Source organism: Chiloscyllium plagiosum, unplaced genomic scaffold, assembly GCF_037043375.1.
Source record: "Chiloscyllium plagiosum isolate Xiang-an unplaced genomic scaffold, Cpla_swu_hap1 HiC_scaffold_10, whole genome shotgun sequence".
Classification (NCBI taxonomy): Eukaryota; Metazoa; Chordata; class Chondrichthyes; order Orectolobiformes; family Hemiscylliidae; genus Chiloscyllium; species Chiloscyllium plagiosum.
This window is the reverse complement of record NW_028270148.1, coordinates 25290987-25318577: the sequence shown is the minus strand read 5'-3', so window position 1 is coordinate 25318577 and position 27591 is coordinate 25290987. Positions and strand designations below refer to the sequence as shown.

Below are 27591 nucleotides of genomic sequence, written 5' to 3'. Positions count from 1 at the left end.
GAATCCTTTAACTAAGTTGAACAGCAGTGAAGTAACTTTTGTCAAACACCAATGACAAGGGACAAAGTTCGTGCAAGATGATGCGCTCTGAATGTTTCAGTGCTGTTAATGCACTCTCTCTATTCCACAGTCATGGAAGATCCTTCTCTTTGGATTGTTAAACTTGATTTGTACAGGCTTTCTTCTGATGTGGTGCAGCTCCACAAATAGTATGGGTAAGTAAGAACTTTGTATATTCACTGACTTTTGCATGCATTTGTAAACAGTCACTGATATTTGTCATTATTTCTTCCAACCTCCCTGTATGAGGTTATTTTTCCAACCAAGGTGAGCTTTGAACCTATATTAGCTCAGCTTAATAAATCTATCCAAATGCTCTCATACAAGTATTGTTGGATAAGATTCACCAGAAAATATTTTTATTTTCTTTCCTAGCTCAGAGAGGCTTGACCAATTGTAATAACCAATTGCTTCATTTGACCGAACATAGTGACTCAAAACAGACCGAGGATTGAATATATATTCAAGATCTGAATGTTGCATTGCTAATGTTAAGTTTTTCCTACTCATCTTACTCAAGACTGTTAAGATAATAGTCTGAATTGCATTGCTTTCAAGAGCACTTTGAAGGTTTCTTCAACTTGTGTAATATTAGAAGAGAAGTAGAGTTTCTATATGATACAAACTGAGGGTCAGGGAAGTGCACATCTGAGACAATAGTGCAACATTGATGGGAAGGTCTAATGACAATGTGACAAATGGACAGTGCATTTTCTATTGCAACCTGTTATCTGGGCAAGCACCAATAGCATGGTTTAAAAAGATTGAGGAATTTTGAGCGCAAGTTGTACTTGTAACTGCAAGGTGTGCATATTTCTCAATCTTTTAAGTCTGTCCATCAAATCTGCTGACTAAGGCAAACATAGCATATGTAAGAGGCTACACTTCAAACTGATGTGAACATCCTGCAGTTGTTTGTCCACAAGTCACTTCATATTGATTCTAGGTTTTTAGGCATAGCAAGAGTCTGTAACTTTTTTGATCTTTTAATTGCAATTTTGAAAAGGGTTTTTAAAAGTACTTCTTCTCTTTTCTGAGACCTATCCTGCATTATCTGTTCCTTTTGAATGCATTTTTATAGAAAAGTGTAAGTTACTTACAAAAGAGAGAAACTATTCCAGTTGCAGGTTCTTAATACTATGTGAATATTGGTTAAATAGATTGAAACATTTGATCTTAAGACTAGTGAAAGAATTGTACTATTCTAGCTCTAACATTTCTTTCAGCCCCTGTTCCTTCCATTGAACTGTGACACTTCATTCATATTTTAGGCTTAGATGTATTCTGATATTGGGAAGTACTTTACTGTAACTTTACATAAAAGTTGGGAGCATCTTTGGATGTGTTTTTAGCTGAAATGAACATTTGCTGCGAAGGAAAAAACTGTTACAGATTATGACTGATTTGTTTAAAAGTTGTAGCCAGACACAGGTAAATATAGTACAAGTAGGATGGGAAAGCAAGTGCCTTTACCCTCCTCCAAAACGCAGGAGTAACTTTAGGCATAAACATTTTAAAGCAGATCTGTTTGTTCAGTAAGAGAACTTTTATTCTGTAGTCAATTAGAATAGTTACTGAGTAAGCATGTTCTTTATTAAGTAGGATTTGACTAGTCTTTAAAACTGATTTTAACCACAAAGTAAAGAAAGTAAATTGCATTTTTGAGTCTTTCCTACTCGTCTTACTCTAGACTGTTAAGATAATAGTCTGAATTGCATTGCTTTCAAGAGCACTTTAAGTTTCTTCAATTTGCATAATATTAGAAGAGAAGTAGAGTTTCTATATGCTACAAACTGAGGATCAGGGAAGTGCACGTTTAGTTTATCTTGACTTTTGTTAAATTTTGTATAATGAGAAAAAAAAGTGCTATAATATTGTCATTTATTAGCGATTCAAGTGGCTAAAAGTGAAGTTCAAACTTTGTGTTCATACCAAGCATTTATCTGAGATATTATAATGCAGTGCTCTTATTACTGGATTAGTAATTAGATTAGATTAGATTAGATTACAGTGTGGAAACAGGCCCTTCGGCCCAACAAGTCCACACCGACCCGCCGAAGCGAAACCCACCCATACCCCTACATTTACCCCTTACCTAACACTACGGGCAATTTAGTATGGCCAATTCACCTGACCCTGCACATCTTTGGACTCTAGAACCCTGAACGATAAGCTTTCTAATCTCATTCGAGCAGTTGGAGTATTTAACTTTAAAACAACTAAAAGCAGTAAAAGTGACAATGAAGTGATGAAAATGTAGATATTTCAACAGGATTTTTTAGGAAAATAAACCTGCTGACGGCGCCCAGTCTAATTACAGCTCCAAAGGCACTGAGGAGCAACGAGAGAGGGAAAATAAATTTTGACCCTGTCAAATGCCAAGAATCAATTTTTTAAGAACACATTCTGTAGCATTTTCATATGTAACTTTTATAACAATTTAAATAAATATTCATCACAATCATGAATGATGAATGCAGTTTATAGAGCCAAACAGGAAAAGTACCTTGTTAGAGTATATTGTGATTCCTGCTAATCATTATTAATAAATACAAACAGTCCTTCATCTCTTCCAATACTAAATCTTTTTTTTAGATGGTACTGCTTAAATGTTTTTGCCTAACTCAAATTTAATACAAGAAAGCATAACTGTTGCTGGTAGCAATTAGATGTGATTTTTTTACTGTTCAGAAGTACTTGAATTTGTCAGTCATAATGTCAACAGAATTGCATATTTCAACTTGGTTCCCAGTTATTTCTCATCATGTATTGGCTTTGTAATCTTATGCAATATTGTATCCTAGCTAGAGTGAGATTCATTCAGCACAGATTGCTGATGTTCTTTGTACAATTGTAACTATTGTGAATGCTAGTGGTCATCAGTCTCTCTGGTTCCTGGGCAGATGAACAGCTGATGTGTGAGCAATGTAGAGACATAAGACTGGAAAAATCAGGCTATGTGTCTCTATTTCTCTGCAGTAAAGAATCCAAAACCTGAAGAATATTGGTTGTTTTCTGTAAGCAGTTGCTTTTAACCAGTAACTAAGAGACTTTGTAATTAGTATACCAAACACCCTGTGCTTGCTGCTAAAAAGTCAAACAGTTCAGGAAAAAGATTGGAGAACAGAGGATTTTGGGAAGCAAAAGGAACATCTTATCAAATCCTGTGGATTGGTGTTGTTGAACAGTGTTTCCCAACATATTTCTCTCCATCCATGAGTTGTTTTTTTGTCTGCATGAATGTAGGGTTGAAAAAGAGGTTTAGAGGTTCAACTAGTAGAGTTTTGTATGCTAATAATTCATGGTTTTGTTTACCTGAGGCTCGGACGTATTTGTAATAAATAGCATTTGTTAAACACAAGAATATGGTCAATGTTTTCTATTAACCTGAGTCCAGCAGATAGGTAAATTGGGAACTTTAAATACTTTGATTAAATGATTAACTTTTGTGGCAACCTTGGGTGTAGTGGTGGTTGAATGGGTTCACTTGCCCAAGCGGGTCATAACATTAACTACTGACTGAGCTGGTCGAGTGCTAAAGAATGTAATCGTCTGCAGCTGGTAGAAAGGAAACCGGAAAGAGGAGAAAACATACATGATGTTTTCTATGTCCATGATATTTCAGTGTACCCAAATTAATACACTCCTTCTAGAAAGAATTCTGAAGCGAGGCCCGTCTGCTCATTTGTGGTTCACAAAACAAGTTAGGGAAAGTATAAAAATGAAGGAAAAATATATTACTATGCACAGATGAGGGGCAGGTCAGATAATTGGTCAGAACATAAAGAACTGGAGAGAATGACTAAAAGGTTAAAGCAGAAGAAAGAAATTAGTGTATGAGTGGATTCTGGGTAATCCAAGATGGAGGACAGGAAACATTTCTGGCTGTAAGAGCTGCTCCTTTTTTTTTGAGGTATTTTAGGTGTTGGAGGTGATTTCCTCGAATTCCAGGAGCAGCAATTACTGTTTTATATGCTGTTGCATTGTTTTGGTACGTTGGGAAAAAAAAATTAAAACAACAGCAGTTTAAAAGGGAGAAGAACAGACAAAGGAAGCACATGGTGAGGACAGTGCAGGAGAGAGAGAGAAAACCTGCACAGTTACTGCCTTTGCTGTTTCAATTCGTGTATCGCTGGACATCGGAGTGCATCTGGGAAAATTAACAAACAGTGGAATTCACAACTAATCTTGGGGGAACTGATGGGCGAAGTTCACAGCACAGAATCAGATTCGTTAATTGTTGTTTTAAGTCTGTCCAAGAGAAAGGCTCCAGTAGTGGGTACAGTGGATTCTTTCTTGATTATATGTTGTTGGAGATAAGTCTCTTGATTAAACTTAAAATATAAGCCATAGCTATTAATTTAATAGCAGTGTTGGTAGAGGAATAAGACAGTGTTATTTTCTGGGTCTGTAGATTGTGAAGGAGTCAAAATGGCCTTTACAGTGATATGTACTTCTTGTCAGATGTGGGAGTTTAAAGAGAGTTTAAGGGTTACTGTGGATTATATCTGCCATAAATGCTGTTGGATGCGAATCTTATCAGATCAAGTGGATCGGTTGGAGAGACAAATAGAAGTGATGAGGAATTTGCAACAGCAACAGTATGTGATGGATGGCAGTTATAGAAAGGGGGGAAAGTCTCAGATATAGTCACATAGATGGGTTAACTCCAGGAAGGGTGAGAGAGGTCAGCACCTAGGGCAGGAGTCTTTTGTGGATATACCATTTCAAACAGGTATGCTGATTTGGAAAATGTAGGGGGTGATGGATTCTCAGGGGAACGTAGCACAAACAGCCAAGTTTCTGGTATTGAGACTGGCTCTAATGCAACGAGGGGTACGTCTGCTTCCATGAGGTCAATTGTGTTAGGGGATTCTGTAGTCAGAGGTACAGACAGACATTTCTGTGGCCAGCAGCGAAAAAACAGAATGGTGTGTTGTTTCCCTGATGCCAGGATCAAGGATGTCTCAGAGAGGGTGCAGAATGTTCTAACAGGGGAGAGGGGCCAGCAGGAGGTCACTGTCCACATTGGAACCAACGACATTGGAAGGGAAAAGGTTGAGACTCTGAAGGGAGATTACAGAAAATTAGGTAGAAATTTAAAAAGGAGGTCCTCAAGGGTAGTAATATCTGGATTACTCCCAGTGCTATGAGCTAGTGAGGGCAGGAATAGGAGGATAGAGCTGAGGAGCTGGTGTATGGGAGAAGGATTCACATTTTTGGATCATTGGAATCTCTTTTGGGGTAGAAGTGACCTGTACAAGAAGGATGGATTACACCTAAATTGGAAGGGGACTAATATACTGGCAGGGAAATTTGCTGGAACTACTTGGGAGGATTTAAACTAAAGGTGGGGGGGTGGGACCCAAGGTAGATAGTGAGGAAAGACATCGATCTGAGACTGGTACAGCTGAGAACAGACGTGAGTCAAGGCAGGCAGGGACAAGGTAGGACTAATAAATTAAACTGCATTTATTTCAATGCAAGGGGCCTAACTGGGAAGGCAGGTGAACTCAGGGCATGGTTAGGAACATGGGACTGCGATATCATAGCAATTACGGAAACATAGCTCAGGGATGGGCAGGACTGCCAGCTGATGTTCCAGGATACAAATGCGACAGGAAGGATAAAAAGGGAAGCAAAAGAGGCGGGGGAGTAGCATTTTTGATAAGGGATAGCATTACAGCTGTGCTAAGGGAGGATATTCCTGGAAATTCATCGAGGGAAGTTATTTGGGTGGAACTGAGAAATAAGAAAGAGATGGTCACCTTATTGGGATTGTATTATAGACCCCCCAATAGTCAGAGGGAAATTGAGAAACAAACTTGTAAGGAGATCTCAGCTATCTGTAAGAATAATATGGTGGTTATGGTAGGGGATTTTAACTTTCCAAACATCGACTGGGACTGCCATAGTGTTAAAGATTTAGATGGAGAGGAATTTGTTAAGTGTGTACAAGACAATTTTCTGATTCAGTATGTGGTTTTACCTACTAGAGAAGGTGCAAAACTTGACCTACTCTTGGGAAATAAGGCAGAGCAGGTGACTGAGGTGTCAGTGGGGGAGCACTTTGGGGCCAGTGACCATAATTCTATTTGTTTTAAAATAGTGATGGAAAAGGATAGACCAGATCTAAAAGTTGAAGTTCTAAATCAGAAAGGCCAATTTTGACGGTATTAGGCAAGGACTTTTGAAAGCTGATTGGAGGCAGATGTTCGCAGGTAAAGGGACGGCTGGAAAATAGGAAGCCTTCAGAAATGAGATAACAAGAATCCAGAGAAAGTATATTCCTGTCAGGGTGAAAGGAAAGGCTGGTAGGTATAAGGAATGCTGGATGACTAAAGAAATTGAGGGTTTGGTTAAGAGAAAGAAGGAAGCATATGTCAGGTTCAGACAGGATAGGTCTAGTGAATCCTTAGAGTATAAAGAAAGTAGGAGAATACTTAAGAGGGAAATCAGAAGGGCAAAACGGGGACATGAGATAGCTTTGGCAAATAGAATTAAGGAGAATCCAAAAGGTTTTTACAAATATATTAAGGACAAAAGGGTAACTAGGGAGAGAATAGGGCCCCTCAAAGATCAGCAAGGCAGCCTTTGTGTGGAGCCACAGAAAATGGGGGAGGTACTAAATGAATATTTGCATCAGTATTTACTGTGGAAAAGGATATGGAAGTAATAGACTGTAGGGAAATAGATGGTGACATCTTGCAAAATGTCCAGATTACAGTGGAGGAAGTGCTGGGTGTCTTGAAACGGTTAAAGGTGGATAAATCCCAAGGACCTGATCAGGTGTACCCGAGAACTCTGTGGGAAGCTAGAGAAGTGATTGTTGGGCCTCTTGCTGAGATACTTGTATCATCAATAGTCACAGGTGAGGTGCCAGAAGACTGGAGGTTGGCAAACGTGGTGCCACTGTTTAAGAAGGGTGATAAGGACAAGCCAGGGAACTATATACCGGTGAGCCTGACCTTGGTGGTGGGCAAGTTGTTGGAGGGAATCCTGAGGGACAGGATGTACATGTATTTGGAAAGGCAAGGACTGATTAAGGATAGTCAACATGGCTTTGAGCGTGGGAAATCATGTCTCACAAACTTGATTGAGTTTTTTGATGAAGTAACAAAGAAGATTGATGAGGGCAGAGTAGTAGATGTGATCTATATGGACTTCAGTAAGGCATTCGACAAGGTTCCCCATAGGAGACTGATTAGCAAGATTAGATCTCATGGAATACAGGGAGAACTAGCCATTTGGATACAGAACTGGCTCAAAGGTAGAAGACCTTTTGTGGTGGAGGGTTGTTTTTCAGACTGGAGGCCTGTGACCAGTGGAGTGCCACAAGGATCGGTGCTGGGCCCTCTACTTTTTGTCATTTACATAAATGATTTGGATGCGAGCATAAGAGGTACAGTTAGTAAGTTTGCAGATGCCATTCAAATTGGAGGTGTAGTGGACAGTGAAGAGGGTTACATCAGATTACAACAGGATCTTGACCAGATGGGCCAATGGGCTGAGAGGTTGCAGATGGAGTTGAATTCAGCTAAATGCGAGGTGCTGCATTTTGGGAAAGCAAATCTTGGCAGGACTTATACACTTAGTGGTAAGGTCCTAGGGAGTGTTGCTGAACAACGAGACCTTGGAGTACAGATTCATAGCTCCTTGAAAGTGGAGTTGCAGGTAGATAGGATAGTGAAGGTGGTGTTTGGTATGCTTTTCTTTATTGGTCAGAGTATTGAGTACAGGCGTTGGGAGGTCATGTTGCGGCTGTACAGGACATTGGTTAGGCCACTGTTGGAATATTGCATGCAATTCAGGTCTCGTTCCTATCGGAAAGATGTTGTGCAACTTGAAAGGGTTCAGAAAAGATTTACAAGGACGTTGCCCGGGTTGGAGGATCTGAGTTACAGGGAGATGCTGATCATGCTGGGGCTGTTTTCCCTGGAGCGTCGGAAGCTGAGGGGTGACCTTATAGGGGTTTACAAAATTGAGGGGCATGGATAGGATAAATAGGCCAAGTCTTTTCCCTGGGGTTGGGGAGTCGAGAACTAGAGGGCATAGGTTTAGAGTGAGAGGGGGAAGATATAAAAGAGACCTAATGGGCCACCTTTTCACACAGAGGGTGGTACATGTATGGAATGAGCTGCCAGAGGATGTGGAGGAGGCTGGTACAATTGCAGCATTTAAGAGGAGAAAGTGAGGTCTGCAGATGCTGGAGATCAAAGTTGAAACTTTATTGCTGGAACAGCACAGCAGGTCAGGCAGCATCCAGGGAACAGGAGATTCGACGTTTCGGGCACAGGCTGATTCCTGAAGAAGGGCCTGTGCCCGAAACGTCAAATCAGCATTTAAGAGGCATTTGGATGGGTATATGAATAGGAAGGGTTTGGAGGGATATGGGTCGGGTGCTGGCAAGTGGGACTAGATTGGGTTGGGATATCTGGGATATTCGGTCGGCAAGGACGGGTTGGACCGAAGGGTCTGTTTCCATGCTGTACATCTCTATGACTCTCTGAGAGGAAGCTAGCTAGGAATATAAAAACAGTAAGCATTTGCACAGGAATTTACAAACAAAGTAGAGTGTTGGTTCTATAGAGATTGAGAAAGGGAGATGATAGTGAATAATAAGCGAATGGTGGCTGAAATGAACAGAGTCATAGAGATGTACAGCACGGACACAGACCCTTTGGTCCAACTCGTCTGTGCCGACCAGATATGCTAAGCTAATCTAGTCCCATTTGCCAATGCTTAGCCCTTTATCTCTCTGAACCCTTACTATTCATATACCCATCCAAATGCCTTTTAAATGTTGTAATTGTACCACTTCCTCTGGCATCTCATTCTATACATGTACCACTCTCTGCATAAAAAAGTTACCCCTTAGGTCGTTTTCAAATTTTTCACCTCTTAACCTAAACCTAAGTCCTCCCTTACCCCAGTGAAAACACCTTGTCTATTTACTCTGTCCATGCCCCTCTTTGCTTCTGTGTTCACTACAAAGGATGCAAGGAAGTGGAAGGGAGAGAGAAATTTGGTGACATTGCAATTAGAGGGAAGAGGTACTGAGCAAATTGATGGAGCTGTGAACTACAAGAAACAATTCACCAAGACCCACCAGCCAACTTGTTTTAACAGCCTACAGATGATCGGACATTGTTGACCAAGCTTGCGAGCTTTGGGAGTTGGTGGTGCAGGATGTGGACGACAGGGACTAACTCCTTTAAGTAACAACTGTTGGATTAAATTTAAAGGTGTCATTTCAGATTTGCAAGTGATTTGACAGAGGCCGAGATGTTCAGGTACATAATTTGAAATTTGCATCACAGGTAGTTAGGTTGGTTAAGCAGGTGTTTTGCACGCTTGCCTTTGAACTTAGGAATTTGGACATCATGTTTCGGTTGTATAGGACGTTGGTAAGGCCTCTTCTGGAGTACTATGTGTAGTTCTGTTCCCTATGTCATACGAAGGATATTACTAAATTGGAAAGAGTTCATAAAAGATTTACTAGGATGTTGCTAGTGTTCAGTTCTTTTCCTGAGGTCTCACACAGGAGATGCAATTCACACATACCAACTTCCGCAAACAGTTACAATTTAGTAAAACCTGTAGAAGCTAGGTGACCCCCTTTGACACTCTTCGCAGGCGTGCAAAGTTCAGTTAAAGTGATGCCCTGAACAAAGAAAACACATCCCCTTTATACAGGTCAGTTCGTAATGCTCACACGTATTTTCCCCCACCACACAACCACATGTTACCCCAGATACAATGGTAGGATGAGGTCAGTCCTTGGAGATAATGTAATATGTTAATCCTGGGGAATCATTATGCAAATTATTTCCTGATTCTGTAATTTCCCAAGACACTGTAGGCGGCCTAGCTTCGGGTGGCCCTGCAAACAAGTTCTGGCTCCGCTACTTCTCCAGACAATGTAGGTGTGATATACAATGGGGGATGATCACACAAACAAATTTGATTAGCTGGGGGATGGCTATGAAAGCATTTCTGAATGGAAGGGACTGAATGAGAGTTTAAATTATTGTGGATGCTGGAATCTGAAATCAAAAGAGAAAATGCTGAAAATCTCAGCAGGTCTGGCAGAATCTGTAAGGAGAGAAAAGAGTTGAAGTTTCGAGTCTAACTGACCCTATGTCAAAGCTTTGACAAAGGGTCAGTGAGACTCGAAACGTCAGCTCTTTTCTCTCCTTACAGATGCTGCCAGACCTGCTGAGATTTTCCAGCATTTTCTCTGAATGAGAGTTTAATTTGATACTAGCAGTAGAAAGTAGTAAATGGCTGCCCATATGAAGTGTGGATCACAAGGGTTAGTCATCCAAGTTCCTGCATGCTGACTTTGAGACAGAATGTCACCCCCACCCACTTCAGAATGTTCAGCTTCTTGGAGAAAGACAGTACAGCTTAACCCTTTACATTAATGTCCAGAGAGATAGTACAATTTAATCTTCCAACAATACACTGGGAATGGAGGGTTTGAGTTGTATTGATAGGCTGGCACTTTTTTACTGGAGTGTAGGAGGTTCAGGGGTGATCTTAGAGTTTTATAAAATCATGAGCATATATAAGGTCATTAGCAAAGGTATTTTCCATAGGGTGGGGGAGTTCAAAACTAAGGGACATGCTTTTAAGGTGAGAGGTTAGAGAGGCCATTGCATTGAGAAATGAACAAGCAAATGTCTGACTCTTATTTTGTTGAATTTAAACAGAAACAGTGTGTGTACTTGTTTGTTTCTCTCTGTATTAATATATGTAACTTCCAGAACATGCAAGCACATCGTACTGTAGGTCAATTGGCAACATTTAAATTGGTTGGCAATGCAATTCCTCACCCGTTCAGGATTATGAAGCGAATATTATCCAGTTTCCCAATTGTCAAACATTTTTCTAGTCATATTCTAATTTCTGCACTGCCAAATGAATAGAAGTAAAGCTAGGCAGGAAAGCATGTTGTGAAGAAGAATAAGCATTTTGCAGTCAGGTATAAATGGCAAAACTCCGACAGATGGAGAAAATGTGAAGTTGTTCACTTTGGCAGAAAAAATAACAAAAGCAGAGTAACAAATGGAGAGCGGCTATTGAGTTCTGAGATTGAAGAATCTGGGTGTTCTAGTGCGAAAGATGCAAACATTTGATATGCAGATACAACATATAATCAAGAAGGCTAATGAGATACTATCGTTTCTTGCAAGAAGGCATAAGTAAAGGCATCATGCTTCAGTTATACAGGGGACTAGTAAGACCAGATGCTGTGGTTCTGTTCGCCAAGCTGGAAGTTTTTGTTGCAAACGTTTCGTCCCCTGGCTAGGCGACATCATCAGTCCTTGGGAGCCTCCTGCGAAGCGCTTCTTTGATGTTTCCTCCGGTGTTTATAGTGGTCTGTCCCTGCCGCTTCTGGTTGTCAGTTTCAGCTGTCCGCTGTAGTGGTTGGTATATTGGGTCCAGGTCGATGTGTTTGTTGATGGAGTTTGTGGATGAATGCCATGCCTCTAGGAATTTCCTGGCTGTTCTCTGTCTGGCTTGCCCTATGATAGTAGTGTTGTCCCAGTCGAATTCATGTTGCTTGTTGTCTGCGTGTGTGGCTACTGAGGATAGCTGGTCGTGTCGTTTCGTGGCTAGTTGATGTTCATGTATGCGGATTGTTAGCTGTCTTCCTGTTTGCCCTATATAGTGTTTTGTGCAGTCCTTGCATGGTATTTTGTACACTACATTAGTTTTGCTCATGTTGGGTATCGGGTCCTTCGTTCTGGTGAGTTGTTGTCTGAGCGTGGCTGTTGGTTTGTGTGCCGTTATGAGTCCTAGGGGTCGCAATAGTCTGGCTGTCAGTTCCGAGATGCTCTTGATGTATGGTAGTGTGGCTAGTCCTTTTGGTTGTGGTATGTCCTCGTTCCGTGGTCTTTCTCTTAGGCATCTGTTGATGAAGTTGCGCGGGTATCCATTTTTGGCGAATACCTTGTATAGGTGTTCCTCTTCTTCTTTTTGCAGTTCTGGTGTACTGCAGTGTGTTGTGGCCCTTTTGAATAGTGTCCTGATGCAGCTTCGTTTGTGTGTGTTGGGGTGGTTACTTTCATAATTTAGGACTTGGTCTAAACGTTTGCAACAAAAACTTCCAGCTCGGCGAACAGAACCACAGCAACGAGCACCCGAGCTACAAATCTTCGCACAAACTTTGAGTAAGACCAGATCTTGAATTCAGTGTGCAGTTTTGATCTTATTATTTAAATAAAAATGCAATTGGATTTGAGGCTGGACAAAGAATGTTTACTATACTAATACGTCGAATGAGTGGGATGTCTCGTGAAAAAGATTGGGCAGACTGTACCTGTTGCCACTACGTTTCAGAAAAGTGCGGGGGTTTAGATTGAAGTATAAAATCCTGAATGGTCTTGATAAGTTTGACATGAAAAGGATGTTTCCTATTTAGGGGGACTCCAAAATTAGGGGACATTGTTATTAAAAAAAAATTGTTTAGGACAGAAATGAGAACTTTTTTTCCCGAGAGTTCTGTGACTTTTCTCAGTCTGCCCCAGAAGGTGGTAGAGGTGGGGTCATTTAATATTTTTAAGACAATAGTAGTGTTAGAACTGTCACTGATTTTTCATTATTTTTATTCTGTTATCAATTTTGGTAGTGAACTGGGAATAGAGAGCTGAAGATGACTTTTGGATTTTGGAAAACCGCTTATAATAAATGCAAAGAAGAGACCAAACAAGTTTTTGTTTGTTTGTGAGACCAGGTCTGGAGGTTACTTGCAGTCTAATTATTGATTAAAAGGGTTCCTACAGACCCTCACAAGAGCATTGTGTTTAAATAATGAGCAGAACATGGCTGTGAATGAGTTCAGAACCTGCGAATTGATTCTGGCATCTCTGGAAAAGACCCGATGTTTAAGCAGATGGCAGATATTGAATAGTAAATGAGGCCTCAGGAAGAGGGTCCATCTGCCATAATTAAAAATATTTTTTTTTAAATAGTGGTTTCTGAGAAGAATTGGCTGCTGGTGACACAGCTTGAAGATTTGAAAGTTCCTTGCCTAATCTCCCATACTGGCTTTCTGAAGTTGAAAAGGCAGAAAGCTGAGTCAGAAGTATTACTGTCTTTACCTGAGTCAACTGGTAAAAGCAATTGAGGAGAATATATCTATGCCTGTCAAGTAATGCATCGTGAAAACCATTTAAACTGGCCAGTTTTGTTATTTTGCTTTTATTTATCCTCTAACCATATTTTGTGTGAAAGGAGGCTGTAAACAAATGGTTTGGGTTTAAAGCGTGGCGTTAATTAAATACCTTCTTATTTAATTTTTGTTAACTGCTAAAACTATTGTATGTTTAGTAAAGAATTAAGTCTTTTGTTTCGGATACAAAATTGGCAACTGGAATTAATTATTCACAAAGTTTGGGATTGTTTGTTCAAAAGTTAGAAGCTATTGGAGTAACTGTTGGGGTGCTTCAGATTTTAATTTTACTGTTTTGCAAATACAGAGGTAGAAAGGCTGAAAACAAAAAAATGCAGTAATTTGCTCGAACAAGTAGAAAGGCTGATTTAGTTTGGCTGTCTGTAACAGTAATAGTAGGGAAGTTCTTTATTGGGAAGAGATAAAGAGGTAATTGGAAGCAGATTGGAATGTGGAATTTGAAACACAAACAAATCAGGTAAGATATGCCTGAGAAAGAGAATTTTTATTTGCAAAGATATTAAGGGATATGAGGTAAAGGGAGGTATAAGGGGTTTAGGCCAAAGATCAAGCAGGATCTCATTGAATGGCAGAATAGGCTTGAGGGGCTGAATAGCTTACTCCTCTCCCCATGTTCCTATTCATCTGTTTATTCGAAATCATTCATTCCCTCATCTCCTGATCTAATTTACTAATTCAAAGTTTGTGAGAAGATTTGTAGCTCGGGTGCTCGTTGCTGTGGTTCTGTTCGCCGAGCTGGAAGTTTTTGTTGCAAACGTTTCGTCCCCTGTCTAGGTGACATCCTCAGTGCTTGGGAGCCTCCTGTGAAGCGCTTCTGTGGTGTTTCCTCTGGCATTTATAGTGGCCTGTCCCTGCCGCTTCCGGTTGTCAGTTTCAGCTGTCCGCTGTAGTGGCCGGTATATTGGGTTCAGGTCGATGTGTTTGTTGATGGAGTTTGTGGATGAGTGCCATGCTTCTAGGAATTCCCTGGCTGTTCTTTGTTTTGCATGCCCTATAATGATAGTGTTGTCCCAGTCGAATTCATGTTGCTTGTCGTCTGCGTGTGTGGCTACTAGGGATAGCTGGTCATGTGAGGACTGCACAAAACACTATATAGGACAAACAGGAAGACAGCTAACGATCCGCATCCACGAACATCAACTAGCCACGAAACGACACGACCAGCTATCCCTAGTAGCCACACACGCAGACGACAAGCAACATGAATTCGACTGGGACAACACTACCATTATAGGGCAAGCCAAACAAAGAACAGCCAGGGAATTCCTAGAAGCATGGCACTCATCCACAAACTCCATCAACAAACACATCGACCTGGACCCAATATACCGGCCACTACAGCGGACAGCTGAAACTGACAACCGGAAGCGGCAGGGACAGGCCACTATAAATGCCGGAGGAAACACCACAGAAGTGCTTCACAGGAGGCTCCCAAGCACTGAGGATGTCACCTAGACAGGGGAAGAAACGTTTGCAACAAAAACTTCCAGCTCGGCGAACAGAACCACAGCAACTAATTTACTAATGTTTGTTGAACAGTATGAATTTCTTGCCTCCATCAGTCTTCCTTCCATTTCACAATTAATCCATTACCTTTTTTAGGAAGTGACTTTCCTGGAGCCTGCTTTCCAGTTTATACTGACCTACAGAAAGGGGAGTGAAAATAATAAGTGGAGTATAGGATTTGGCAAAGAAAGAGTTGTAGAACATATCGCATAGCTGCTATGATGCTGAGGTGTGAAGAGATTACTTACTTGAAAATTGCATTTTACGAATAAAACTTGGAATGTAAGTTTTATTTGTTTTCTGTCTGTTTGGTTCAGGAAAACCAAATCTATTCTAATAAACGAGGCTGAGTTATTATTTTAGCATAAAGCTGTATTGTAAATAAGAGTTCAAAACTCTAGGGATAAGTACTGAATTCCCAGAGATGTCACAGGTGTGTTGGTCTTAATGGAATTCCACCTTGAAAGCTTTTTTTACATATTGAATGGAAAAGTCACCAATGAAAAACAACATAAAGGGGAAAAGTACCTAATATTTACAATAATTGTCTCTAGAGTTGTCCTTAATGTCCTCCTCAGAGCCTCTACATCATTGTCTGTTCTACATTGAATCCTGAATGTCTCAATACATTTTACAAGTAAAAGGTTTGAACACGCTTTTTCTCCTAATCTTGGAAGTATGAATTGGTGAAAGATTGTAGAGAATCACCAAATTAGTAGAACTAGAGGTACTAAAAATCAGAGCTTTATCATTTTGTCTGTCAAAGTAGGTTGCTTCTCAACTTGTTGGCTGAGGTGTAGCATAGCTTAGTAACATGGGAAGAATAGCCTACAAAAAAAAATGTAGAATTTGGTCTGATATTAGATGCTCAATAAATTGGAATTGAAGTTCCATTAATGGAAATGTGGGCTTGGAATAGACAAAACACTATATAGGACAAACAGGAAGACAGCTAACAATCCGCATACATGAACATCAACTAGCCATGAAACAACACGACCAGCTATCCTTAGTAGCCACACACGCAGACAACAAGCAACATGAATTCGACTGGGACAACACTACTATCATAGGGCAAGCCAGACAGAGAACAGCCAGGGAATTCCTAGAGGCATGGCATTCATCCACAAACTCCATCAACAAACACATCGACCTGGACCCAATATACCAACCACTACAGCGGACAGCTGAAACTGACAACCGGAAGCGACAGGGACAGACCACTATAAACACCAGAGGAAAAAATCAAAGAAGCGCTTCGCAGGAGGCTCCCAAGCACTGATGATGTCACCTAGCCAGGGGACGAAACTTTGCAACAAAAACTTCCAGCTCGGCGAACAGAACCACAGCAACGAGCACCCGAGCTACAAATCTTCGCACAAACTTGGAATAGATGTTTATTCCATTTACATTCTAGTGGAAAGCTGCAGCTTAATATGCAGCGAGTTCTCATTTTAATCTCTCCAACTTCCTCAATATCAACTGATGAATATAATTCAAACAAAAGTAATAATTTAATTAGGTAATTAACTAAACACATTGTGTGAATGATAATTAGATCTTCCATGAACAAAACAAATTATTGAATTTGGCATAGCTTCCTACTGTTGCCATACATTGTATAGTCCTAAGAGGCATCATTCTGTCTGCACAGAAGTTTAGAGTAGTGATTTGTCTTCTACTGCCACTATCACTAATAATTCTAATATTCACTCCTTGATGCTTAGTATGAATGGCCCAGCATTTTAGATTGCAGAGAGGCAAACATTTATTTCTGATACTCGGCACTTGCAACTGGGAAAACCACTGTCATTGTGGGTATTGTGTATTTGTTCTACAGACAGAAAATATCAGTATTGCATTGAGATGTTTTATTTGGAGTTATGCTGCGTGATGTGTCATTGGTGATGATGTTCTGACTCCTTTTCTTGTACTGAAGGCTTAACCCTTGATGGCTGTCCTCTGGAATGTTGTGCTAGTGAGGTGGTGGTGTTGTGTGGGTTCGTATGAATGAGGGAGGGAGTCATTTAGTTGGAGGTCAAAGTAACTAGTTAGCAATACAAGTTCAAAACCAGGAGAGCATGTTAATTCTGTAATTTAGCACCGAAAGTAAGTGAATCACAGGAGCTGCTGGTAATTGGGTATGTAGTATGGATCTTGATTGGAACCTATCATTGGGGACCGGGATCTTCTCACTTGCTACAGATAACACTAGTGGGTAGTTAGTCCAATCTGGATAAGTAACAGAAAACATATCAGCACTCTGTATTGAAAAGTATGGCTATTTTAGCTGAAATGAAAACCAAAAATATTTGAAAAATCTAGCAGGTCCATTGTATTTGTGGAAAGAGAAACGGGGGAAGCAATGACCTAGTGATGTTATCGCTAGACAGTCCAGAGACCCAGATAATGTTCTAGGTACCCAGGTTGAAATCCTGCCATGGCGGATGGTAGAATTTGAATTCAATGAAAAAAAAATCTGGAATTAAGAGTCTAATGATGACCATGAAACCATTGTTGGAAAAACCCTTCTGGTTCACAAATGTCCTTTAGGGAAGGAAACTACCATTCTTACCTGGTCTGGTCTACATGTGACTCCAGATCCACTGTCATGTGGTTGACTCTTCATTGCCCTTTGGGCAATTAGCAATGGGCAATAAATAGTGCCTAGCCAGTGATGCCCTCATCCTGTGAATAAATGAAGGAGAATTAAGTCCAATCTGATTTTTCTTCAGAACTGCTGTTGGACCTAACTGACTTCCAGCCGAGTCCATAGACACAATTGGTCGGTAAACTATGTTTCTTCCAACTTGTTTAAAGCTTCCTGATTTTGTGTAAAGTGGGAATGTGATGCTAAGGGAAGCAAGTCAACACACTTTCAACACAAATAGAAGCTCTCTGCAAAAGTTAGATATTCTCAGAATAAAGTGCTGTGTGAGAGAAGGTTGAGAAGGAATATCATGCTCATCTTTAGAATCCTGAAAGACATGTATAATGCTATTTACCTTCAGTTGTGATTGCAAGAGTAGAGACAGTTTATATCAAATTGACAAGCCTCGGGGGAAATTAGACATGAGGCAGAGTTTCCGTTTTGGGATTAATTGGTGATCAGAATGAAATTGCGCCCAAATCTATGCATGTTATAAGTACATTTTAAGTTTCTGCTCCAACTTATTTGCACATTGCCACCAGTAAAATCTGCCATAAGCCAACATAATTTGGCAGGATTTTAGATTTCTTTTTAAATATTGATTTTCAAAACAAGTTGTTGGTATATTTGTGTGCTAATCTGGTGTATTTTGACTAAGCTGAAAATTGGTTTATCACAAAAATTGTTTTTAGCCAGTGCCAATCTGCCACCTTAGAGTAACCCAATTTTATGTGACTAAGAATCTTTTTAAAAAGCTAATATTTGCCAGTTCAATTGGAGTACAGAAATCTGCTACTTAATAAATTAATCTTAATAATGATATTCAAGCATTTAAAATGTTTTCATATCCTAGTGCCCAAAAAAAAAACAACTCTCAAGGACCCTCCTCAAATGTAATGCAAATGGGGGTCATTGTCAGAAATTCACAATGGAGATGACTTTGATACTGTGGCCTGTTTTGGCAATGAAGCCAACTGAAATTGTGGCTTTTTTTAAACTCGGGCAGAAGATCATGGAAACTGATCTGGATGTAACTTACATTTAAAATTCTGTTGGTTTGACTTATTTCAGGAAAGTTGCCCAGATTAAACCAGTTCTGTCAAGCAGAAACTACTCACTTTTTCTTTCTTCTCCTCCTCATCTCTACCCCTTCTCCCCAACCCCTCCATGCCTGAGTCTCACCAAACATATCTGTTAAATGGGTCATCATTAAAGAGAATTAGCTATATGGGCATTTTCAGAAAAATTGAATGTGATTTTAAAAAGTAAGGTTGGTACAGATAATCAAATGCTTGTGATAAGTGTATACAATAGTTTAGATTACTTGCAGATTACTTAGTGTGGAAACAGGCCCTTCAGCCCAACAAGTCCACACTGAATCGCCGAAGCGCACCCACCCAGACCCATTCCCCTACATTTACCCTTGCACCTAACACTACGGGCAATTTAGCATGGCCAATTCACCTAACCTGCACATTTTTGGACTGTGGAAGGAAACCGGAGCACCCGGAGGAAATCCACGCAAACACGGGGAGAATGTGCACACTCAACACAGTCAGTCACCTGAGGCGGGAATTGAACCCGGGTCTCTGGCGCTGTGAGGCAGCAGTGCTAACCACCGTGCCACCCGTTGGACATTTGACATCTTTTACAATAAAAGCATATTGATTTTGATTTCAGCTCTGTGAAGTAACTTTTTATTTAAGGACATCATAAAGCCATTTGGAACAGTGACCTAAATATATTACTTCCAAAAAAGCATGTGATTCAGTTAAGTGCCAAATAGGATTCCTGTGCTATTAGTTGATGGAATATTTATATTGTTGTGTTTACAACAGGCGGCGCAGTGGCTCAGTGGCTAGCACTGCTGCCTCACAGCGCCAGGGACCTGGGTTTGATGCCAGTCTCTGGCGACTGTCCGTGTGGAGTTTGCACATTCTGCCTGGGTTTCCTCTGAGTGCTCCGATTTCCTCCCACAGTCCAAAAATGTGCATGTTAGGTGAATTGTCTATGCTAAATTGCCCCTAGTGTTCAGGGACGTGTAGGTTAGGTGCAGTAGTGAGGGGTAGGGGGAATGGTTCTGGATGGGTTACTCTTCGGAGGGTCAGTGTGAACCCTGTTGGGTCGAATTGTCTGTTGCCACACGGTCGGAATTCTATGTTTCTAGACCAGAGGCCACTAGTTAAGTGTTGACTTCAGAAGAACCGATAGTTCGATCCAGGAGAACAGCCACCCGAGTAAAAGTGTTTTAATTAATACAGTCATGAAGCTGTGAGAGTTTGTACAGAAGTTTTCAAATTGTCAGAACTGAAAACAAGTTGAGGCCAAGGGAAGTGGAAAGAACTCATAAACTATAACAGTAATCCAAGAAGAACAATTGGCAAGAGTCAGTTGAGTCAGAACTTTGAGGTAGGAGTAATATTTCTCTGACATTGAGTATCCATAAGGGATATGCTGGGAAACTTTCTTTTTGCTTATTAGTTGAGATTTTTTTAAACTGGCTTTATACATATCTTTATTTCTTTCACATAGTAAATTTGTGTTCTTGTGTTAAAAATCATTGGCAATTTCATTTGAATATCTTCAATGACTAATCAACTGCAAAATTGAAAATTATGACCCATCAAGCCAGGATTCACCATGGGATCAGACTGTTCAGAATTGCCACCAACTGGTGTCATAACATGTAATATACAATATTCTAATTTCAGTTGTCATCCTTATAAATTATAATTTGTAGAGGGCATTGAATAATGTTCGGTTAATGTCCAGAGGTGTGATTTCTTTTATCTAATTTTCTTTGGGTTGAAAATAATTTTAAGTGAGATGAAATCAGCTTTCTCCAGTTCCATAACGGTTTAAATTGCTGGTATATTGAAATATTTTTAGGTCTGGTAACACACTTCATCTTGTTTTCAACATTAGTCATTCTTAAAGGAGCTTAAAAATGTGTTGCTGGAAAAGCGCAGCAGGTAAGGCAGCATCAAAGGAGCAGGAGAATCGACGTTCCGGGCATAAGTCCTTCTTCTCATTCTTAAAGGAACCTATAACAGTGAAACTCACTTAGAAAAGTATTGGGTAATCATAATTTAACGCTGCAACTACTTCAGAGATTAAATTCAGAGACTGGCTGATATTAGTAGCAAATGGAACTTGATTTGAAATTGCCTGTTGTTTAAAAAAAGTTCCATTCATATTATAGAAACATCAAAGGACCAGTTTTACACCTGTATACTAATACAGTATTAGTGTTAAAAACTCATTTATGATTTTATTTCTTGATCAATTCCAATTTTGTGATTTCATACTACACTGATATTATCACAAATACAATTAGTGGCATGAGGTATTCTAACAATAATAGATCACTAATTCTGAAGAAGAATCCTACTGGATTCAAAACATTAACTCTGTTTCTTTGTCCACAGATGCTGCCAGACCCAGCACTTTGTTTTATTTCAGATGTTCAGAATCTGTGGCGCAATAGCTCAGCGTGTTCAGCTTGTTTAGCAGAAAGTTGGTGATTCGGAACTGCCCAGAGCGAAGGCTTTGCTCTTGGGCGGCATGATGGCTCAGTGGTTAGCACTGTGGCCTCACAGCACCAGGAACCCAAGTTCAATTCTAGCCTCTGGTGACTGTCAGTATGGAGTTTATACATTCTTCCCGTGTCTGCATGGGTCTCCTCCAGGTGCTCCAGTTTCCTCCCACAATCCAAAGATGTGCAGGTTAGGTGAATTGGCCATGCTAAATTGCCCATAATGTTCAGGGATGTGTAGGATAGGGGTAAATGTAAAGTAATGGGGAATAGGTTTGGGTGGGATACTTTTCAAGAGTCACTGTGGACTTGTAGGGCCGAAGGGCCTGTTTCTACACTGTGGGGATTCTATGAAATCTGCAGTACTTCGCTTTTATGTTGTAATAGATCATATAAATTTTCTTTATCATGCAGATGCTCCATTTTTATAATTTGTATATTATAGGCTTATTATTTTTCAGTACACTAAATCTTTGATATCTATGGGGGTTAGGGGCACAGATCCTGTCGATACCAGTACCACAAAATCTTCCTCTCTACCGCAAAGAACCACGCAATCAGATCAGATGAGTCCATGAAAAATAATGGTCTGGAGCTGACCTCACGAGTATGTGAATCCATAGAGAACAAGGAATAAGCATAATTAACGTTTAAATTGATTTTAATTTTAATTCTGCCAATTCATTCATTTGAATATTCACCCTAATATTAAGCAATGCTGATTTTACTGAATGGGTTCTTCTTGAAAGGATATAAAATTTTATATGCCTATGAGTCCTTTAGTTTTGATGTCGTAAGTTTCAACAAAGATCTGCTGCCGTCTCCATTAATTGTGGTTAACAGTGAAAGTTTTACATTTACCCCTGAGATTTATAATGTTTTCAAATCACTTACATCTCTATGAGACTCTTTGTTTTAAGGTACAAAAAGACCAGCATAAAAGCTTTAGTGTTTAAAAAAAGATAGATCTGGTCCAAGTAAATGCAGGAGTTGGCCATTCAGTTCCATGAGCATGTCTCACCATTCAATTAAATCTTGGCTGCTTCTGCACTTCACCTCCATTTACCCACCTATATCCTTTGAGACTCTTACTGAATATATAAAAAGCCTTGATTGCTGTCATGAAAATTTCCATTAATGCAGCATCTGTTTGATATTACATTTAAAGACTTAATGTCGTGAATTTTCTGTCGCTAATTGGTGACATCAGCAACAGGCAACTGTGCATTTGTGAGATGCAGCAAAGTTGTAAATGTCAGACTAACATTTGTATACATAGTGAAAATCTCTCACAAAGTTGATGCACAGTTGCTTATGATTCTTTCCTAATCTTCATGAATATTCCCTAAAACATTGGGATGGTTCTTGCAAACAGCATTATCACAATATTGATGTCTTGTGTAGATGAACTGACAGGTTGGACAGCCTGCCACCAACCACCAATCAATCTTCTGGCCAAGGAGTGGATCTAAACTCCAAAACCATTGGATGTTGGAGCAGAAGCAACAACAAAATTGTATGGCTTTGTTACTTTTTCTGACGACAAGATTACTTGAATCTTTATCCTGATGGAATTCAATCAACAGCATATTTGGTGTTTAGGGCAGCAACCCTGCAGTATAATAAAATCATAAGATTAAAAGAGAGTAAATTAGCTGCTCAGGAAAGGGATGTTTAGAAAGTTAATGTGTTCAACAGTAAAATTAATAAAATCCATTAAGGAATTTGGAAAGAAAAATCTGAAATTTGAATGACTCAAGGACCAACAATGCGACTAACCACCAACATTAGTCTGAATAGTTGTGTATAAAAGAACAATCATTATCAAATTCAGAACCAAAAGCCAGTAACCACAGGCATCGATCCCAAGAGAACTTGGACAAAGAGCAATTATTACATGATCTGGGAATAGTTACCTGCAGCATTTGAAGCTTGACTTCTGGTTTCAATCTGCTATTGACACTTAATCACTTAGGTATGTCAGTGTATATAGAGAGATGTTTAAGATGATTTGAAACCCAGTCAGATTGCTCAAATTGAGGCAGTGAGCCAATGTTCCGGAATAATATCCACATAACCCTGAAGACAAAATTATGTGCAAAATTCAATGTATAACTTGATTTCCTTTAATGATTGACCCTCAAAGGCAAATTTACTTGCTTTCCTTAATCAAATTTGAACGTCCGTCTGAATGATGCAATCATTTACCAGAGTAGTTGTTTATTTCTAATGCAAAACCTCAATTAGAGTTATTTTGGCTTTGCATTTTTAATTCTTTTTTGAATGTCCTATGAATTTTCATCCTACACTACTTGGAATGTTAATAGAACAGTTTGACACTGAAAACAAAATTGCTAGAATTAATCAGCATCTATGGAAAGAAACGGAGTTAACGTTTTAGTTCAATAATCTTTTATCAGAGCACATTATTGGGATGAAAGGTCATTTACCTGAAGCATTAACTCTTTCTCTCTACGGGTTTTCCATTTTTTTTGTTTCTATTTCAGATTGCCAGCATTTTCAGGACTTTACTTTTATATTAGAGTTTGATACTTGTATATTCGCTCTCTTGCTCTGTGGAAATCATGGTTAATTCTGTTTAACCTGCTCTGTGTTTCTGTACGTGGTCATCATTTTTATTTTTGTGCACTATTTCTCACAACGTGCTCTTCACTGCTTTACTTCCTCCTCCTCACAGTCTGTTTTATCACCTACTTATTTTCATTTTGAGGTTGACACTTCTCCCTTTGCATTCAGTTCCTTTGGGCGGCATGGTGGTTCAGTGTTTATCACTACTGCCTCAGCACCAGGACCTGGGTTCAATTCCCATCTCTGGACTGTCTGTGTGGAGTTTGCACGTTCTCTCCATGTCTGGGTGGGTTTCCTCTGGGTGCTCCGGTTTCCTCCCACAATCCAAAAATGTACAGGTCAGGTGAATTGGCTATGCTAAATTGCCCAGAGTGTTGGGTGCATTAGTCAGGGGTAAATATAGGGTGGGGGAATGGGTCTGGGTGGGTTGCTCTTCGGAGGGTCTATGTGGACTTGTTGGGCTGACGGGCCAGTTCCCATACTGTAGGGAATCTAATCTAATTGCATACTGATTCATTTCTTCTTCATGTTCTCAGTCTTGCTTATTTGTATTTGCCATTTTTTTTACCATCTTGGCAATGTTTATACAGGTCGGCTTGCTATAACGCACATCTCGTTAACGCAAATTCACTGTAATGCGATTGACGAATTGGGGGACACTTTCTGAAGCGCAAACTTTTAAAACCTGTTGGCAAAAACACGATTACATCGCCAACACTATAATGCGGGATTTCACAAGAATGCAACCATTGTGTTATAGGAGAACTACCTGTACTCATGTTCAGTATTTTCCTTTCTCATATCTTCATCTTTGTTTTGCACTTTCAGCATTTCAGGTTTATTTTTCTGTCAAGTTCGATGTTTTGCACTGTTTTTCACAGTTTTGCTCTTGCATGTATGCTTTCCATTTTCTCCCCTACTGGATTCCTTTTCCTGTCTCATACACTTATTCTGTTTTCACTCAGTCATTGCTTTTCTCTGGTGTGTTATCTATTTTTCTGTATTGAATGAGTGACCTCATTGTCAGACAAAATGAGGAATCAAAAACATTCAGCCATCTGTCATGGGTAGACCATATTTTTCATCTTGACCTTTTCATTCTCGCATCCTCTCTATTTTCTCTCTCGTACTTCCTTTAATTTTTGTTTGAGTGATCTCAATGTTTGTCTTCCTCGTTCACGTTTGCCACTTCATGCTCTGTTACAGTAATCAACCCTGCTTTTGCACAATGTAATTAAAAACTACATTATTAATTATTGTTTGAAGGTTTTCATGGTAAAAGCAATTACAAGTGTAATGAACTTGAAATAATTTTATTTTTGAGAGAAAACGATGTTTCAGAACATGACTCAAACTTGCCTCAGATTCCCCACTCTACCACTGCTTTAAAGCAAATATGCTTCACTAATAATGGAGTTATGTACCGGCAAGTTCACATTAATATACATTGTTGTTAAGAGGTAGAATAGGGGATAACTGTACAAAAAAGATTGAGTGAATTTTAGTGTTGATCCTCATAGAAAAAAAAGAAATGCCGAATGGTGGTTTTATCATTTTTTTGTTGTGGATTAATCCTCATGGGAAAGTGACCTCAGTTTCCGGATGTAATATGAGTTCGAGTTCTGACAGGTCCTCACTCCTATCCATTTAGTTACTCTAATGCCTTTAGTTCATTGTAGTATCTGTGATACTAAATTACCAAAGTACAGCAAGGGTCTTATTTATCATACACGTTTTTGACAGATTCCGTGAAATATTTTCCTATGTGCTTTGTATTCAGATACCATTTGATTTTATATAATTATTTCAACTAAGTTTTCTTCATATATTTCCCCCATTTTATGATGCAGGCTTTGAATACTTTTCAAGTATTAAAATCCATAATGGAACATAAAACAATACAGCACAGAACAGGCCCTTCGTCCCACGATGTTGTGCCGAACATTTGTCCTAGCTTAAGCACCTATCCATGTACCTATCCAATTGCCGCTTAAAGGTCACCAATGATTCTGACTCTGCCACTCCCACAGGCAGCGCATTCCATGCCCCCACCACTCTCTGGGTAAAGAACCTACCCCTGACATCCCCCTATACCTTCCATCCTTCACATTAAATTTATGTCCCCTTGTAACACTCTGTTGTACCCGGGGAAAAAGTCTCTGACTGTCTACTCTATCCATTCCCCTGATCATCTTATAAACCTCTATCAAGTCACCCTTCATCCTTCGCCGTTCCAATGAGAAAAGGCCTAGCACTCTCAACCTATCCTCGTACGACCTATTCTCCATTCCAGGCAACATCCTGGAATCTCCTCTGCACCCTCTCCAAAACTTCCACATCTTTCCTAAAATGAGGCGACCAGAACTGCACACAGTACTACAAATGTGGCCTTACCAAAGTCCTGTACAGCTGCAACATCACCTCACGACTCTTGAATTCAATCCCTCTGCTAATGAACGCTAATACACCATAGGCCTTCTTACAAGCTCTATCCACCTGAGTGGCAATTTTCAAAGATCTATGAACATAGACCCCAAGATCCCTCTGCTCCTCCACGTTACTAAGAACCCTACCGTTAACCCTGTATTCCGCATTCTTATTTGTCCTTCCAAAATGGACAACCTCACACTTGACAGGGTTGAACTCCATCTGCCACTCCTCAGCCCAGCTCTGCATCATATCCAAGTCCCTTTGCAGCCGACAACAGCCCTCCTCACTATCCATAACTCCACTAATCTTCGTATTGTCTGAAAATTTACTGACCCACCCTTCGACTCCCTCTTCCAAGTCATTAATAAAAATTACAAACAGCAGAGGACCCAGAACTGATCCCTGCGGAACTCCACTTGTAACTGGGCTCCAGGCTGAATATTTACCATCTACCACCACTCTCTGACTTCGAGCAGTTAGCCAGTTCTCCATCCAACTGGCCAAATTTCGCACTATCCCATGCCTCCTGACTTTCCGCATAAGCCTACCATGGGGAACTTTATCAAATACCTTACTAAAATCCATGTACACTACATCCACTGCTCTATCCTCATCCACATGCTTGGTCACCTCCTCAAAGAATTCAATAAGAATTCTTGTAAGTCAAGACCTACCCCTCACAAATCCGTGCTGGCTGTCGCTAATCAAGCGGTGTCTTTCCAGATACTCATAAATCCTATCCCTCAGTACCCTTTCCATTACTTTGCCTACCACCGAAGTAAGACTAACTGGCCTGTAATTCCCGGGGTTATCCCTATTCCCTTTTTTGAACAGGGGCACAACATTCGCCACTCTCCAGTCCCCTGGTACCACCCCCGTTGACAGTGAAGACGAAAAGATCATTGCCAACGACTCTGCAATTTCCCGTCTTGCTCCCCCCTTAATCCGAGGATATATCCCGTCAGGCCCGGGGGACTTGTCTATCCTCAAGTTTTTCAAAATGCCCAACACATCTTCCTTCCTAACAAGTATCTCCTCTAGCTTACCAGTCCATTTCATACTCTCCTCTTCAACAATACGGTCCCTCTCATTTGTAAATACTGAAGAAAAGTACTCATTCAAGAACTCTCCTATCTCTTCCGACTCAATACACAGTCTCCCACTACTGTCCTTGATCGGACCTACCCTCGTTCTCGCCATTCTCATGTTTCTCACATACGCATAAAAGGCCTTGGGGTTATCCTTGATCCTACCCGCCAAAGATTTTTCATGCCCTCTCTTAGCTCTCCTAATCCCTTCCTTCAGCTCCCTCCTGGCTATCCTGTATCCCTACAGTGCTCCGTCTGAACCTTGTTTCCTCAACCTTATGTAAGCCTCCTTCTTCCTCTTTACTAGACATTCAACCTCCCTCGTCAACCAAGGTTCCCTCACACGACCATCTCTTTCATGCCTGACAGGTACATACATATTAAGGACACGTCGTATCTGTTCCTTGAAAATGTTCCACATTTCAATGACATCCTTCCCTGACAGCCGATGCCTCCAACTTATGCTCCTCAGATCCTGTCTTGCAGCATCGTATTTACTCTTCCCCCAATTGTAAAACCTACCCTGTTGCAC

At 40.2% G+C, this 27591-nt stretch overlaps 1 protein-coding gene across 1 annotated transcript in view; it reads left to right on the top strand.

The window, feature by feature from the left end:
• Positions 1-27591, top strand: part of slc30a6 (solute carrier family 30 member 6) — a 169364-nt gene that overhangs the window by 31911 nt on the left and 109862 nt on the right. The window contains exon 4 of the mRNA XM_087991219.1: positions 131-215. Coding sequence (XP_087847345.1) covers positions 131-215 — 85 coding nt within the window. The remainder of the gene's footprint in view (positions 1-130; positions 216-27591) is intronic.